The 13,348-nt window shown below is 39.3% G+C and overlaps 1 protein-coding gene across 3 annotated transcripts in view; it reads right to left on the reverse strand.

The window, feature by feature from the left end:
* The window catches only part of LOC108140681 (Down syndrome cell adhesion molecule-like protein Dscam2), a 33,652-nt gene that overhangs the window by 13,582 nt on the left and 6,722 nt on the right, over nucleotides 1-13,348 (reverse strand). For all 3 annotated transcript variants that reach the window (XM_017263628.2, XM_017263627.2, XM_017263629.2), the window contains exons 3-13: nucleotides 12,479-12,739; nucleotides 11,571-11,790; nucleotides 8,032-8,174; nucleotides 6,044-6,205; nucleotides 5,647-5,796; nucleotides 5,293-5,413; nucleotides 3,826-3,943; nucleotides 3,215-3,438; nucleotides 1,428-1,555; nucleotides 1,237-1,337; nucleotides 619-823 (exon numbers count right to left, since the gene is read on the reverse strand). In XM_017263628.2, the coding sequence (XP_017119117.1) occupies nucleotides 619-823; nucleotides 1,237-1,337; nucleotides 1,428-1,555; nucleotides 3,215-3,438; nucleotides 3,826-3,943; nucleotides 5,293-5,413; nucleotides 5,647-5,796; nucleotides 6,044-6,205; nucleotides 8,032-8,174; nucleotides 11,571-11,790; nucleotides 12,479-12,518 (1,612 nt within the window). In that variant the 5' untranslated portion in view covers nucleotides 12,519-12,739. The remainder of the gene's footprint in view (nucleotides 1-618; nucleotides 824-1,236; nucleotides 1,338-1,427; nucleotides 1,556-3,214; nucleotides 3,439-3,825; nucleotides 3,944-5,292; nucleotides 5,414-5,646; nucleotides 5,797-6,043; nucleotides 6,206-8,031; nucleotides 8,175-11,570; nucleotides 11,791-12,478; nucleotides 12,740-13,348) is intronic.

The raw sequence follows: 13,348 nt of genomic DNA on the forward strand, positions 1-13,348 counted from the left end.
ACTTTCGATTGGTTTATTACTGGTTACGATCGGACCATTATAGCAGATTTTCAATTTTGCGGCTATGCATACGCTCTTCTTGCTCTTCTTCACTACATGTACTGCCGTCCATAGTGATTTCTATGAATATTTTTCAAAATTTTCCAGTGCAGTAACAATACAATAATATACTGATATAAAAACCTATTTTCGTCAGTGTTCCTTTGGGCTGCATATCGTGTGGTATGATTGGAAAAAAGCAACATCGTCATCGGCTTTCTGGTTGCTTTTTCCGATGCCTCAAGAGATTTTCTTTGACGCGAAGCCAAGCATTTTTCCGCTGAATAGCGGAGTTATTTTCCCCACATCCTGCACTCCTTTCACCTCAATGTTTTTGTTTTGTTGCCTTGACGTTATTTCCAATCAGCTGCCGTTTCGATTGCCGATTTTGAAGCTTCTCTGGTAGCGAGATTTGCGGGCCACAGACAGCGTCTTTTGTGATTTGCATTGTTTGGCCTGCACACAAAAGACGGCTTTCGGCGGCGCGATAACAAAACGGACGCAGAAACCCATTTGTGGGACACAATTAAGGCGCCCGGGTGTGGGTAATTGATTTTCCGAGCCAATTTATCAACTTACCGTAAACATTCAACCTTGCCGAGTGCAGAACGCTGCCCATCGAGTTGCTGGCCACGCACTTGTAGAGACCCCCGTCGTCGGGTCGCACGTGCGAGATATTTAAATGGCTTATCACATCGCCGGACATATCGACAAATTGCCCGATCGCAAACCGATGATGCAGCGATACGTCCATGATGGGCTGCGAGTCCAGCAGCCAGGCGAACTGCAATGAGAAGGACACCACAAAAATCAATAACACCACGAGGAGCTGCCTCCTAGAAGAAGGCAATAATTTCAGGGCCTAATAGGGGTCTCAGTAAGTGTGTGTGCTTGCACTCAGAGAAAATCAAATGGAGTGTTTCTTTTTTTAATTTCGAGGTTAACAAAGAGTTAACAGTCAATACTCCAAAATAGTTTTGATAGTTTTTGCAAATTAAAATATTCATTAATTTTTGTAAAAGTAAATGAAACTTTGGTTTTCTAGCTATAAACTTTAAATAAATTTATTAAATGAAAAAGACTTCAATAAAGTAAAATAAAATATTAAAACGTAAAAAGGCCAATGGTTTTACCAGTATGTGTTTTTGAGCTATTTTAATAAGGCCAATAAAGCATTTGAGAATGGGTTCTACTCACTTGCGGTGGCGGTGAGCCGCTGGCAGAACACTTAAGCGATATTAATGGCCCAGGACGCACATTCTGCTCAATGAAGGTGTAAATCAATTCCGGCACAGTGTCTGCACAATAACGAAAAAATGGGGAACGCAGAGCCCTTGATAAATGCCAAAACTCCGCCTCATAAACTATGCACATCGATGTCAACTTACCGCCCAACTTCAACTCAGCCATCGCTTGGGCACTGGCGCGTTGATTTTCCACGAGACACTGATAGACGCCGCGGTCGCGTCGTCCAACATTGTGCACCAGCAGCGAGCTCTTCGACAGGAACCGTATGCTGCCCGGGGAAAACAGGGGTTAAGGTAGGGGTTAAGAAAGGGCAAACAAGAAAAAGTGTTAAAAATGCCGAGCCTGGCAAGTAAACTTCAACTGCTGAAAACTGACAACGTTGCACAAATGGGGAAGCGGGTCCCACAATTTGCCATAAACTCACTCCAAAGCAGACACATGTGTGCACTGAGAGAAACTAGCCCTCTGCACTCTCGGCTAATATTTTTTAGTTTTAAATATTGTTACTACTTATCCCTCAAGTGAATTTAACGAATTGTAAGGAATATACAAAAAATGTGAAAAAAGTCCTGTTGTTCTAATTTTTGCATTTAAAAAGCGCTTAACTTGTTCTCCATAATAAAAAATCGATTACACTATTAAATATATTAAATAAATTTATTCTTCTCGCCAACTTAATTTAACGAAAAAAAATTGTTTTGCCCTAGGTAAAATATCTAAATCTTCTTTGACTAGTGTAATCATTTTTTGTTGAGTGCAAAGGATATTTGTGTGCTTTTGTGTTTGTCGTAGCCTTTTGCTCGTTCATGCGAAATTTGTTATTTATTTTATTAGCATAAGCATAAAAATTTCAGCTTGATTTGTAATGCTGATTCGCTTGGTCTCCCATTACCCATTACCCATTCACATTTCGCATTCTTATCCTTTGGGCGATTTTCCTTGGTCAACAGCTGGCCATGCCCATATATTTACATATGTAGACGGAGCAATAGGTATACATAGAATATATATGTATAGACGTAGAGAGCATGCGATGTTTGTTTTTGCAGGCCGGATTGTTTGCCAGATGCTGCTGTATAAATTTTGCGTGTGAATTTAGTTTGCCTTCGGTTTTGCTTTGGCCGGGTGGCGACCAACGTATTATGCTGATTTCATGTAATTTGCATTAAATTATCAAGATGTGTCCTGCCCATTTGGGTGAAAATATGCACAAAACAAAGGATTTCCCAGAGGCCTAGGTAAGCAATGCGAGTCCGGGATTTGCATACATTAGGCGGGGCGAAACAGTGGGCGGCTTAATTAAAAATAATAATATCTGCCATTGCCTCAGCAGCTGCAAGGTATGCTATAAACTAATTGCAGAACCAATCGACACAAAACCGTACAAAAATATTTATGCAGCTGCATTATCAATGCCAACAATCAAAGTCTTTTGAGCACTGACCTTATACCGATTTTTGTTCGGTTTTCTGACCAAACCGGGCAAAGCTTTTAAACTGAAATGAACTGAACTGAAATCCGAAATATGAATGTCGGTTAGAGGGCGGGGGCGCAAAAAAATATAAACATTCCGCGCTCGTTGCCAGCCACGTTCATCAATAGTAATAGTAATAACAGTAACAATAAAACCTTTTCTCCAGCCGAAATGCCCTAACAACAGCGGAGTGTAATCCATGGATTTTTTCCCGCTCTTGTTTGTTTTCAATTTTTTCATGTTTTCGGTTGGGTAGGAATCGGAAGGCTTTTCGCAACTGACGACTGGCGAAACTGATAAAAATCGAAATCGGCCATACAATGTTGCATGCCTGTCTGTCTCTGCCGTCTGCCGTTGTTCCTATTTCACACAATCCCCCAAGGGAGTTCGCAGTGCCCATTCGCCCGTCCAATACCAATACCAGATACATTTTTGGGCTCCGACTATACTTACTTATCCCTGCCGGTGGTGAGTGCATTATTCGCCTGCAGCGGTTTGCCGTTGTGCAGCCAGTCGATGGCATCGATCGCTGAACCCGTTGTCGTACAATTGAAATTTGCCGTTCCGCCCGAATTGACAATTTGAACTTGCGGCAATATATGCACTGACACATACGAATTGACACTGAGTCGAATCTCTATGCGCTGCTCCCCAAACTGATTCGAGGCCTGGCAAATCTGCAACGAGAGTGCGGGCAGTTGGTGCCACTTGGTTATTTTTCGCCAGAGGAAATCACCTAAAGAGGTTGCCTTTGCAGTCGAACAGTACTCATGTTACTTCGGTTATACATCTGACATTTTACATAAAAAATAAACCTTTTTACATATTTTTCTCTTTAAAAAAAAATAGTGCTTAAACAACTTTTTAGCATGAAACAAATGAAAATGTAAATAAATTACATTTAAGCAAAGTAATAATACAAATTCAAAAAGGATTACTGTATTATGCAACCCCCTCAGAACTTTTTCGAGTTAGTGACAATTTGACTCAGGAAAGTTCGACTGTATACTGTATATACCCAAATATACAGATTTCCAGCGGTTGACAGTTTGACGGTTACTTACCCACTTGCCCGCATCGCGTTCGTCAGCATTTTTGATGAGCAGCAATGTGCGCGAAAGTATCACTCTTTGTGACGAGGGTATGGGATAGAGGGCTGCCGAGTCGGAAACGCGATACCAGCTATAAATCAGAGAACATATATATATATGTAAAGCTGGATGGCAAAGCCTTCTGTTAAGGGCACAATCTCTTTATTGATTTTAATTTAGGTTTGCTCCTCGCTGAACGTCAACTGCAATCAGTATCTGTATCACATGCTGGCAAACCAAAATCAATAAAGCCCACTACATTTTATACTGCAAATTTAATATTTTATCTTTCTTGTTTCAGACAGAATGAAAATTTTCATCGAAATTCGCAAATAAATGTGATTATTGAATAATTAATAGGTAATACCCTGAAGCTATTTTATTTATTGTATTAATTTTTATGAATAATCTCAAAAGTGTGTCGAATAAGCTTGATTGCTAAGAAGAAAATCGTACCTACTTTAACAAGGGCTATTTGGCTTAACTTACTGTATAAGGCACAAACTATTTATTGATTTCAAATTCAGCAAACACAAGCTAGAATCTCAATCAGTTACAGAATCACACACAAAATCAATAAAACCAAGAAACTTATTTTGTTAACCTAGCCACGCTTTACCTTATGCTGAAAACCAAATTATCGCTCTGCTCCAGAGTTTATAGTAATCAGTTGGGAAATTTCCTCCTCTTCTGAAATATTTCTGGCACTTTTCTCGTCTGGCTCAGCGTTTATGTTTTTCCGTCAAGAACTTTGCTCTTTGCATGTTTGTCTTGTGTTTGTTTTTAAGCTGTCTGCGTCCTTGTCGCAAATGTGTGTTTTCTTTCATGCATACACGTTCATTTATTCGTGACGGGTGCTTCGAGTGTTTAGAGCGGCATGAAATTTTAATAAGCTATGCTAAGTGAAACGGACTGTTAAACTATGCTACCGTATTGGGAGCCCAGCTAACTGTTTTATTTTGCTAATTATCTGTGAAGGGCTGAATTTAGGGGGGTTACTTGATATGTTTTATTGGCCCAACTTTCTTCGACCGAAATTTCTTTTTATTGTTTGGCCAGGGAAGTGTTGACTTTTGTAAGCCGATCCTTTGTAAGTAGGTAAACAAGATAATTAAGTTACTCGGATGCCATGTGTGTCTGTGTATTGGCTCTTCAGTCTGTGCCTTTATTAGTTTTGTTTTCTTTATGGGCTATTAGCACATGGCCTCTTTGCGTCCGTGGAGTCACCTAATTAGCACTAAAACATCATTCCTTAATATGCAATAAAGCCAGCATCCCCAGGCAAACATTCAAATGCACTTAAGGGCTGTCTACTATCTCTAACCCCAAATCTTGTGCTGTTATTTTATTGCCAGCTGCGTAGATACTTAGATACAGATACTCCCATCCCACACAAAACAAAACAGTGAGGCTGTGAGGCCCGAAACTCGGTTAACTCACGTGAATATGGGGAATGGATTGCCCTGAATGTTGCACGGCAGATGAACATCGTTGCCACGCTCCACGTGAATCTCCAACACCGGTTTTTGGGTAGTGCGTGGCGCCAGATTTTTGCTGAGCTCTGTGGAAATGGAAAATAATTAGATTTTTATTTTTCATTTAATTTTAGGATAAATAATAATGATGAGATAGAGAATACAATGCATAAACGATAAATTGACTTGGTTTGATTATATTTTGTTCGGCGTTGCACAAATTTAAATCAGATATATTATTTATAAAAAAGGAAACAACAAACAATAAGTTAAGGTAAAAAGGCTTAAAGTCCTATAAAATGAAATTTCTTAATCTTACCTTTAACTTGCAGCATTACCGCATCGCTGCGCTGCCGCTCGCCGTCCAGAGTATTTGTCACCAGGCAGCTGAACTTCATCAGACCGTCTTCGGCGCGGACGGAACGCACATAGAGATCCCCGGAGGCGGCCAGGACCACATAGCGACCCGCTGTTCGGAAATCATAAACGCAGGTCACACAACTGACAATTGCAATGGGACAATCAAAGCACGCTACGTATACGCAACATTCGCCAATAAATGTCATCCGCCCCGTTGGCCCACCCCCTGAACGCTAGAGAAAAACTGCAGTTCCATTACCAGCGAGAAACCCAAACCCAAAAAAAAGGGAATCGTTGGCACATAAATTTCAGCTGCCGATAAACTCCCTCGCCTGTTAAAATGTGGCAACACTCACCGACATCCGACAGATCCGGCAGCAGTATCTCCTCGCCCCGATGCCAACTGGCCACTCGCACATAGGGACGCACATATTCCGGTATGGCGCACTTAATCAACGCCGAATTTCCCAAATAGACTTCAGTGTTCTCCACGTGCACATGGAATTGACGACGCACCACTAAAAATGAGAGGGCAAAAGGAAAACGAAGCGGTTACAGAAGTAGCAACAGAAATCAGAGAAAGACCGGCCAGGGATTACAGTAGCAATCGTGATAATAGCATAGGCACTTTCTTTTTAAAATTTTAGATTTAGTTAAAACAGAAAGTATATGATTAGAAAGTTACTATTAAGTTCCTTAATCCCTTCTTTAAAAACTTTAAGCCAATTAGTTTTTTATAAGTAAGGTACTGGTATTAAGAGCTTATACATGGTGATATCGATTTGTAAAATGTGTGATACCATCCCAAAATCGAAACTTCGCTGCTATTGCTGTCACCGCAGCTGTTCGTGGAGGACTGGGGAATAAAAAGTCAACAAACGCTGCTGTCTGCTCGCCGGCGCAAACTGCGCATACAGATGAGCGCATAAAACGCTTTCGGGCAGCACAATCCGTGGCTGGCAGCCCCGATGGAACTGGGCCCAATAAACGGGCACAATGCAGAATGGCTGCCGTTTAAATGAATGAAATTGCTTGAAATTACATGCAAAGCGGAAGTTGAAGAGCAGCCAAAAAACTCGAAGGAAGGACCGCCACTACGAGTGCAAAACGAAGTGACACAGATGATACACATGGAAAATGCAAAGTGTAAATATTGAATGAGATTTTAAGCGACTATCATGAAACGTTGGCACTTTCTGGCGGTCGCCGGGGGATCGAGGGGATGGGGATTGTGTTTGCTTAAGGCCAGGCTGCGCAAAGTACGGCCAACGTGCCCCGCTTTCGAGGTCAGGCATTAAGAGGCAGTGCAAACGGCGAGTGCATGAAATAATTAAGTTAATTTCAGTGCCCCTAGAAATTTTCAGCTGACCAAGTTTGTCGCATCGATCACCGCTCGAGACTTGGCAGGAGATTCACAAGATATTAATGTTACATGAAGTGGAATAGACGGCGGGGAGGCAAAATTGGTGCACAGGTGACATCCCAGGGGCTGCCAAAAAGCAGAATCGTAAAAAATGCCAGCACAACGAACGTGAGCAGTTTGAAAATGTTGTCAACATAATGTTGCCCACTATCTCTTAGCTTTCGCAGTGTTGTCAACTTGGCTGCAGTCCAGTCAAGTCGGGACTTACAAAATTAAATAAACACCCACAACAACTTCAATTTCGGTGGCCCTTGGAGTACTCTGTACTTTAAGCAATTGTTTTAAATTCCTTACAACATTTTATAAAAAAAAATGTATATTTTTAATAAAACTACTAAAATTTAAAACTGTATTTATATCAATTATTGGAAATTAATGAATATAAAAAAAGCAAGTTCAACTAAGTTCTAAATCAAATAATCCTACAAAATGTCGGCATGGTTTTGGAAAACCCATCATTTAAATTAACTGTTTTATTTTTAAGACATTGTGCGATATATAATTTATTTTAGTTAATAATTTCATAGATCGAAAATGTCTAGAATAAGATATTCAAATTAAATAAGTTACTTGTTAACTAATAAATTAAGGTAACAATTAAAAATTTTGGACAGACTAGCTACTTGCCAAATTTATCTGTTTGGTTTTGTATTTTGTAATAAAAGCTCGTAACAAAACAGTAAGCTTCCACTTTGCGCTTTAGCCTTGCATTAATCTTTGTGCTTGATTTGGCTACTTTTTTTTTGGTAATCCATAGCTGGCAGCACTGCTCCTCTCATCACGAGACTTTAGTAAGTAATGTTGGTGGTGGCTGCGCATTCCAAACTACACGCCAATGGGCGGCCAGCTACTTTGGCGCTTCGTCCGTACTAGAACCTATGCCATAGCTGGCTTTACTATCCCATAGAACGTTACACTCACCTGCCTGCACCTGAACATTGCGACTCAGGACGGTGCCCGCCTCGTTGCTCGCCCGGCATCTGTAGGTGGCCTCGTGCACATCCGTGCGATAATATTGCGCCAGAAATGGTGGGAAGTGCAGTGTGCCGTTGCCTGATATTTTCCTGTAAGTACAAAAGCATCGCCGGCGAACGGCAAAATGCAATATTTTAGTGGGCACATTCTTTCGGGGTTTCTTCTACATATTTATTTATTTATTTGCATTTGGGGATGGCGAACGTGGCGCACAAATTTGCTCCACAAAAGCGTCAGCAAAGTGGCTGCCATTTGCTGGCGAGTATTTTTATAGCAGAAAGTACATGGGGCGCAAAGTGTGAATTTACATAAAAATGCAATAAGCTTAATGCCGGGTGTATGCATGTTGATCTCAAATGATGTGGAACAGCCTAAGCTACCGTCGCTTTCAATTGGAACGTATGGATAATCCTTTCATAATCAATAAAATGTTCTTAACTTTGGGAAAAAATTATTATTATTATGTGTGTTTTTTGGTTCAAGAACGCTTAAAATTGTTTTTATTCACGGAAATACACAGCGGTCGAAATTTTCTAAATTAGTTTTAGCCGTTTTCAAATCAAATTCTGTCTTATATATCATTTCATTGGTATGGGAAATTTCAATAAAATATTAAACTAAAATCAGTACATTTTCAGCTTGCAGATTTTCTATCCTTGTTGCCAAATCAGTTTCAGTTGTTTTCAAATCAAATTCTGACTGTAATTTCTGGAATTACTCATTCAGTCTGCCTGACGGTAGTCTCCTATGTTTTCTAACTTGTTTCTCCATCTCAATGGCAGCTAACATGCGTTGCCGAATGAAACTTTAAGCCTCCCGCAGGCTTTTTACTGCATTTAATTAGCTCGGTGGGTCTGGATCAGCCCAAACCCATCAGCCTTCCATCACATAGGTCATGGAGGCAGCCAGAGAATCTCCACATTCCTGTCCTCCTTCACACTCCAAATGCAGATGCAGTCTCAGTACCGCTAATCATCTCAACTACAGTTTCAGTCGAGGCTAACAAGCTATGATGACAGAGATGAGTGCACTGAAAGAAGTTAATGATTCTGAATGTCCTTCATTTATTTTTTTTAAACATCATTATTGTTTTTAAAACGTTTTACTTTTAATTTTTCAAAAATGAAGGAATTCGAAATCATTGTGATTTTCTGAAACGAAAATAGTAAGCTCACCAAAAAGAAATTAGACATTAATCTAAAAAAATTTTAAATGCATGATTTGTAACATTTTGAACTCTGTGGAATCGGTCATCATAAACTATCATCATTTTTTTGTGTGCAACTAGACAGGATTTTAGCTTGGCTTGGCCTGATGTGGCATACTGAATGCTGATGCCGAGGACAACGAGCGAGCCAACATCAACCGAAAACGAGAAAACTTCATCAAGCGCTGTTTTCAAAAATGTTTAAGTGCCAGCAATTTGTTTACGTCTATTGCGTTGCGTTCGCATGGAGCGCAGGGAAAAAAGAGCTTGCCGACTCCGAGTTCCGAGTTCGGAGCTCCGTGTTCCCTGTCCGTTTTCCATTTGAAGGAGGGTGTCCATCCGTCCGTTGATGCAGTAGATAAGTACACGTCCTATGTACTCGTCACTTGAACTCAACCATGCTCTTTAGTAGCTTAAAATAAATTTTGTTTCATTCCTATGCACTGCCATCGCAACTAAGTTTTGTCTAGGTTTTTTTTTTTTTTGGGGCAGCCAGACTGACAGTCGTCGACATATATACACTCGTATAGTCGCTTGGATTCCCAGGCTTATGGCCGTGGGTATGTGTGCGAGATCACGTATTCGGAATGACATTTCATTTTGCGAAACATAAAAATTCTCTTAGTAAATTTGTTGCCTCATGTGAACTGCGCCGTGAGTTTATACATTTTTATTCCGTATTTATTTTCGGGTCATGCTATAACAAGTGCGCTATTTTTACGATTTATCTGCTTTATATTCTACCCGTTTTTTCCATATGTTTGTTGTTATTTTTTCTCGTTATATAATAATCCGTTTACAACACAGACAATGGATCAGCAGCAATTTGTTAGCAGAGCTCTAAACCAAACAAACGCTTGCATATATGCAAATACCTGCAGTATGTTTGCAAAGTGCGTTAATTTTGTTGAGTCCCCTGACTAATGGATTCCAACATAATAACCGCAAATGATGGCCTTACTTGTGTGAACCACAAATGTACTCGCTTTGATTACTTTTAAAAGTGTGTGTACATTCGCATTCATCTTATCAGCCGGAAAAGACTGCGCATTTTAATATTTTAAATGCTGGCACACATGTCATCCACAGGCAAAATATATACAAAAAGCCACGTGAGGGATATACACTTGGGGACAAATTAACAGCAATTTTCAATGTTTTTTTTATATATTTTATCCAAGATAACTTGATTTTAAAATGTAATATTAGCTTTAGTTTATTTACAATATTATTTTGATAAAATAAAATAACATTACTTTTTCATGAGTAATTTTCGTTACAGAAGCATAAAAAACTATATTTTATTTACCTCTTCAACAAAAACATTTTGTAATAATTAGCAAAAAGATTTGAAGTGCTATTAGTTTAGCCACATCTGTATATATGTGTTCTATGTCTGCAACTTGGTTGCATTACTTTTGTGTAATTTCTTTGCCCTTTTCAGGCTACAAAACCAAAAGCGCGTCTTTTGTCTGCCTCCCCCGCAGCGTTTCTCTTTCTGCCTTTCAAGCATTTCCATTGAAATTGTGGCCACAAAGCGGAGGAATGGGGGTAAGAGGATTTAAGGAGCTGGTTTCGTCTGTTAACATTGATTTTCACAGCTTTTCGCGACGGTGTCTTTGCGCAATGTCAATTAAAATGAAGCAGTTCGGGAAATAACTTTAATGCAACCCGCAAAACTGAAGCCGCAGCAATGTGACTTCCGAAACCGCCGACAGGAAGCCACACGACACATACTTAAGGCCGCCAACTACCAACAATAACAGGTACACTTAGAGCAAATTATAGAGATTTAGGACCAAATATGGCTAATTAACTCTCACAACTAATTAATGGATGTCTGCTAAGGTGCACCATCAAGACTTATAAATTGTTTTGGAATTGTTTTACATTATTTGTCAATAAACATACAAATTCTTATTCCAATCTAAAAATGTTTAACCATATATTGTGTATATTAAATCGAAACATTTAAGTCATAATTTTAAAAGAAGTCTCGAATGAGCTTGAGTAATTTGTAGACCCGAAAATATTTATTTCCATATTCAGTCCCAACCACTTAAGGTAAGGTATTTGTGAAATTTAGTTAACAGTATTATTTCACGAGAATGGAAATATTTATTGATTGTAAAGTTAAGTTTTCTATAAAATATGGGTTATGTGCCAAGTTCTGCACCTCAACATATTTTGTATACACAAAGTGACACTTTTCCCCCAGTGTGCGGTGCATATCTGCTTATTACCCAGCAGGATTGTTGCGGACACCGCAGGAACTTACCTGAGGCCCGGCACCTGGGTGGCGAGCGATCCGTCGCGCAGGACCCATGAGACGAGGGGCGGCGGACTGCCGTGGGCGGTGCAGCTCACCTGGGCGCCCGTGTCGTTGCCGAAGAGCAGCCGGGGAGCAGGCTCCAGCAGGAATGTTGGCACCCGTAAGCCGCTTGTGGCCAGAAGGGGAGTGGCCAGGACCAGCAGCAGCAACGCTCCCAAAAGCAGCGCTAAGAAAGGGGGTGAGAATAAATGTTGCAGGTGAATTACCAACATTGTCGTCGCCATATAGTTTGTTTAAAACTTTAATGCCACCGCAGCTGGCGGCATTTTGCACAGCCTGAATGTGTGTGTATTTTTTGTGCAACTCGAGTGCAACTCATAAATGCGGTTAATTTGGATTCGGTTTCATTCGCCCGCCGCCAGCGGTTCAGACTCACATTTAGGCAGCACTTGACTGCTGAGCCCAGGCACTTGGGATGCGGCTTTGTGGCTGCAACCCACAGCCAAGTTTTTTGATATATTTATACAGTCTCTGCTGTTTGTTTGCGACTGGCTGTAGACTACTGGCTGCCAGCTCTTTCAGCATCCGGAGCAACAATAATAAAAACGGTATCAAGGGAAATACGAGCCGAATTTTTTAATAAAATTAATTAGGAAAACAATAGGAAATTTGTAATAATAACTTATTCTTTTAAGCTGTAAAACAAAATGTATTATCCCAAATGTATATTTTTATAAAGCTAACATAATTTATTTCTTAAGAATTGTATTAAATAAGAAAAATGATAAAAGTAAAGTATATAGACAAATATGACGAAGTCTCTTCTCAATATTTCATAACAAAAACATAATGGAAATAAAATATTTTATTTAATATCTCCAAAATAAATGAGGTATCAAGACTTTGAAACTTACCTTTTCCAAGGACTAGACAAGGAGGCTCTAATAAACTCATTTTGTTGCATGAAAATTCAATGTGTGGCCAGTAGAAAACTAAATTTGCCTTCGTTTATTCCAGCAGCTTCTTCTTCTATCTGGCTTGTTTGTTTTTCCAATATGAACATGTACTGCTCTTTCTGTGTGGCTTTGCTTATGTTTGGCTAAGCCCCTTGCTGGTGTTGTTATTTTTGTTTATATTTGAAAAAGGTTCAGTCGTTTCTGATGTCGCTCAGCCACCTGAAATGCATAGAAGACGAAAGCCAACAGTTTAATTTAATTGTGAAAATGTTTTTCTTTCTATTGTTTAGCTTGCAAAAAATAAACATTTAGAATTTTTAAAGCAAAATAAGTTATATACTTTAGCAATTATATTCTTCATAAGTCCGCTCGGACTAGTAAATTGGGAAAAGTCAAATTAAAATAAATACGTTCAAAATGCTTTATGCATAACTTTGTTACGTGTGTGTTAAGGCTTTAAATGATTTTTATTTCAATGTTATTTTTGTCCAAAAAAGAAATAAATATTTGAGTTATTGCGTTGTTAATAAAAACAAATAAATCTTTTGTACCAACACAAAATAATGAATATTTTCAACAAAGTAATCATTTAAATTAACTTCACAAGCTTACGGATTGTTTGAAATATAATTAAATTTTAAGCATGTTTCTCACATTTCCCATTTCATACCATTCATGCATGCCCAGTTCAACTATTTAGAGATTTGCTGCCAGAGCTTCGTAAACAATCCAAGGAACAATTACAACAATTCGATATACAGATAACACAAAGTGCTATATAAATATGCCGAAACTCGACAACACATGACGACAGAGGCGGGAAATCAA

This window comes from Drosophila elegans, unplaced genomic scaffold (assembly GCF_018152505.1).
Source record: "Drosophila elegans isolate 14027-0461.03 unplaced genomic scaffold, ASM1815250v1 contig_476, whole genome shotgun sequence".
Taxonomy (NCBI): domain Eukaryota; kingdom Metazoa; phylum Arthropoda; class Insecta; order Diptera; family Drosophilidae; genus Drosophila; species Drosophila elegans.